We start from the raw sequence: 2,916 nt of genomic DNA, 5'->3' as shown, positions 1-2,916 counted from the left end.
TTATAAAGGGGCTATGACTGGTTTTATAAAGTTCTTATGACTGGTTTTATAAAGGGGCTATGACTGGTTTTATAAAGGGGCTATGACTGGTTTTATAAAGGGGCTATGACTGGTTTTATAAAGGGGCTATGACTGGTTTTATAAAGGGGCTATGACTGGTTTTATAAAGGGGCTTTGACTGGTTTTATAAAGGGGCTTTGACTGGTTTTATAAAGGGGCTATGACTGGTTTTATAAAGGGGCTATGACTGGTTTTATAAAGGGGCTATGACTGGTTTTATAAAGGGGCAATGACTGGTTTTATAAAGGGGCTATGACTGGTTTTATAAAGGGGCTATGACTGGTTTTATAAAGGGGCAATGACTGGTTTTATAAAGGGGCTATGAATGTGTTACTGATTTGATTCTGTGTTGTATCTATAAGTGACATTGACTCCAGACATACATAACCAACAGTATGTGGACACCTGCTCATCAAACATCTCATTCCAAAATCAATGCCATTAATATGGAGTTTGTCCCAACATTGCTGCTATAACAGCCTCCACTCTTCTGGGAAGGCTTTCCACTAGATGTTGGAACATTGCTGCTATAACAGCCTCCACTCTTCTGGGAAGGCTTTCCACTAGATGTTGGAACATTGCTGCTATAACAGCCTCCACTCTTCTGGGAAGGCTTTCCACTAGATGTTGGAACATTGCTGTTATAACAGCCTTCACTCTTCTGGGAAGGCTTTCCACTAGATGTTGGAACATTGCTGCTATAACAGTCTCCACTCTTCTGGGAAGGCTTTCCACTAGATGTTGGAACATTGCTGCTATAACAGCCTCCACTCTTCTGGGAAGGCTTTCCACTAGATGTTGGAACATTGCTGCTATAACAGCCTCCACTCTTCTGGGAAGGCTTTCCACTAGATGTTGGAACATTGCTGCTATAACAGCCTCCACTCTTCTGGGAAGGCTTTCCACTAGATGTTGGAACATTGCTGCTATAACAGCCTCCACTCTTCTGGGAAGGCTTTCCACTAGATGTTGGAACATTGCTGCTATAACAGCCTCCACTCTTCTGGGAAGGCTTTCCACTAGATGTTGGAACATTGCTGCTATAACAGCCTCCACTCTTCTGGGAAGGCTTTCCACTAGATGTTGGAACATTGCTGCTATAACAGCCTCCACTCTTCTGGGAAGGCTTTCCACTAGATGTTGGAACATTGCTGCGGGGACTTGCTTCCATACAGCCATAAGAGCATTAGTGAGGTTGGGCACTGATGTTGGGAGATAAGGCCTGGCTCGCAGTCGCCATTCCAATTCATCCAAAAGGTGTTCGATGGGGTTGAGGTCAGGGCTCTGTGCAGGCCAGTCAAGTTCTTCAATGCCGATCACGACAAACCATTTCTGTATTGACCTAGCTTTGTGCATGGGGGCATTGTCATGCTGAAACAGGAAAGGTTTCCCCAAACTATTGCCACGAAGTTGGAAGCACAGAATCATCTAGAATGTCATTGTCTGCTGTAACGTTAAGATTTCCCTTCACTGGAACTCAGGGGCCCGAACCATGAAAAACAGCCCCAGAACATTATTCCTCCTCCACCAAACTTTACAGTTGGCACTACGCATTTGGGCAGGTAGCGTTCTCCTGGCATCCGCCAAACCCAGATTTGTCCGTCGAGCTGCCAGATGGTGAAGCGTGATTCATAACTCCACAGATCTCGTTTCCACTGCTCCAGAGTCCAATGGAGACAAGATTTACACCACTCCAGCCAACGCTTGGTATTGCGCATGGTGATCTTAGGCTTGTGTGCGGCTGCTCCGCCATGGAAAACCATTTCATGAAGCTCCTGACAAACAGTTCTTGTGCTGACGTTGCTTCCAGAGACAGTTCGGAACTCGGTAGTGAATTTTGCCACTGAGGACAGAACATTTTGACTGACTTGTTGGAAAGGTGGCGTCCTGTGAAGGTGCCACGTTGAATGTCACTGAGCTCTTCAGTATGGACCATTCTACTGCCAATGTTTGTCTATGGAGATTGCATGACTTTGTGCTCTATTCCACTGATTTTGGGGGGTCCAGATACTTTTGGCCATGTAGTGTATCTATAACAACAGTCCATTACAATAACTCTAGTCGCTGGGAGGAAAGGTTGTTCAGTCAGACAGTGACTGAACTACGCTGAACATGCGCGTGCGCACACACACACACAAACACAAACACACACACACACACACACAGTTTGTGTCTCACCAGAGGTCCTGTGAGTCTCAGTACATGGTAGAGTTCCTCTCTGTAGGCCAGGGGTATCCAGCGTCGGACACTCACACAGCGGAACAGTCTGGAACTGACCACTGCCTCCGCCGGCTCCTCGCCTGTACCCCGCGCCACCTCCGACAAGGCAACTACATCCCCAGCAACCAGGCCAGGCCCCGGCAACGAACCTACAAATTCTGCCTTCTCCATTCAGCCAAGAGAAAGAGACAGAGGGAGAGAGAGAGAGGGAGCATAAGAGAGGGAGACGGAGAGTGAGAAAGTAGGGAGAGAGAGAGAGAGAGAGAGAGAGAGAAAAGGGAAGCGAGAGGGGGACAGAAAGAGAGAGAGATTACGTGCCCTGTGAGGTAACATAGCACAGTCAGTCAGTCAGTTCATAGAGGCAGAGAAACACACACACACACTCACTCACACACACACACACACACGTCCCTGTAACTGATTAAATAGTCGACTACCTCCCAGAGGAACACAGGGCGAAAGAGAGAGAGAGAGAGAGAGAGAGAGAGAGAGAGAGAGAGAGAGAGAGAGAGAGAGAGAGCGAGAGAGAGAGAATCAAAGAGTAAGAGAGGGAGAGAGCCACAAACAGGCTCATGTTTTGTCGCTGTAAGTGGCCAAGCTAGGCTGAGGGGTTTGTGTGTTACAGGACTCAGTAAT

At 47.2% G+C, this 2,916-nt stretch overlaps 1 protein-coding gene across 2 annotated transcripts in view; it reads right to left on the bottom strand.

Annotated features, from left to right (window-relative positions):
- The window catches only part of slc47a1 (solute carrier family 47 member 1), a 33,806-nt gene extending 31,186 nt beyond the window's left edge, over nucleotides 1-2,620 (bottom strand). The window contains exon 1 of one of the 2 annotated variants that reach the window (XM_039004998.1): nucleotides 2,239-2,620. In XM_039004998.1, coding sequence (XP_038860926.1) covers nucleotides 2,239-2,451 — 213 coding nt within the window. In that variant the 5' untranslated portion in view covers nucleotides 2,452-2,620. The remainder of the gene's footprint in view (nucleotides 1-2,238) is intronic. The other variant, XM_039004997.1, reaches the window with a different exon arrangement.
- Nucleotides 2,621-2,916: the final 296 nt, after the last annotated feature.

The sequence above is a fragment of the Salvelinus namaycush genome, chromosome 12 (assembly GCF_016432855.1).
Source record: "Salvelinus namaycush isolate Seneca chromosome 12, SaNama_1.0, whole genome shotgun sequence".
NCBI classification, from domain to species: Eukaryota; Metazoa; Chordata; class Actinopteri; order Salmoniformes; family Salmonidae; genus Salvelinus; species Salvelinus namaycush.
This window is presented reverse-complemented; position numbering and strand designations above follow the sequence as displayed.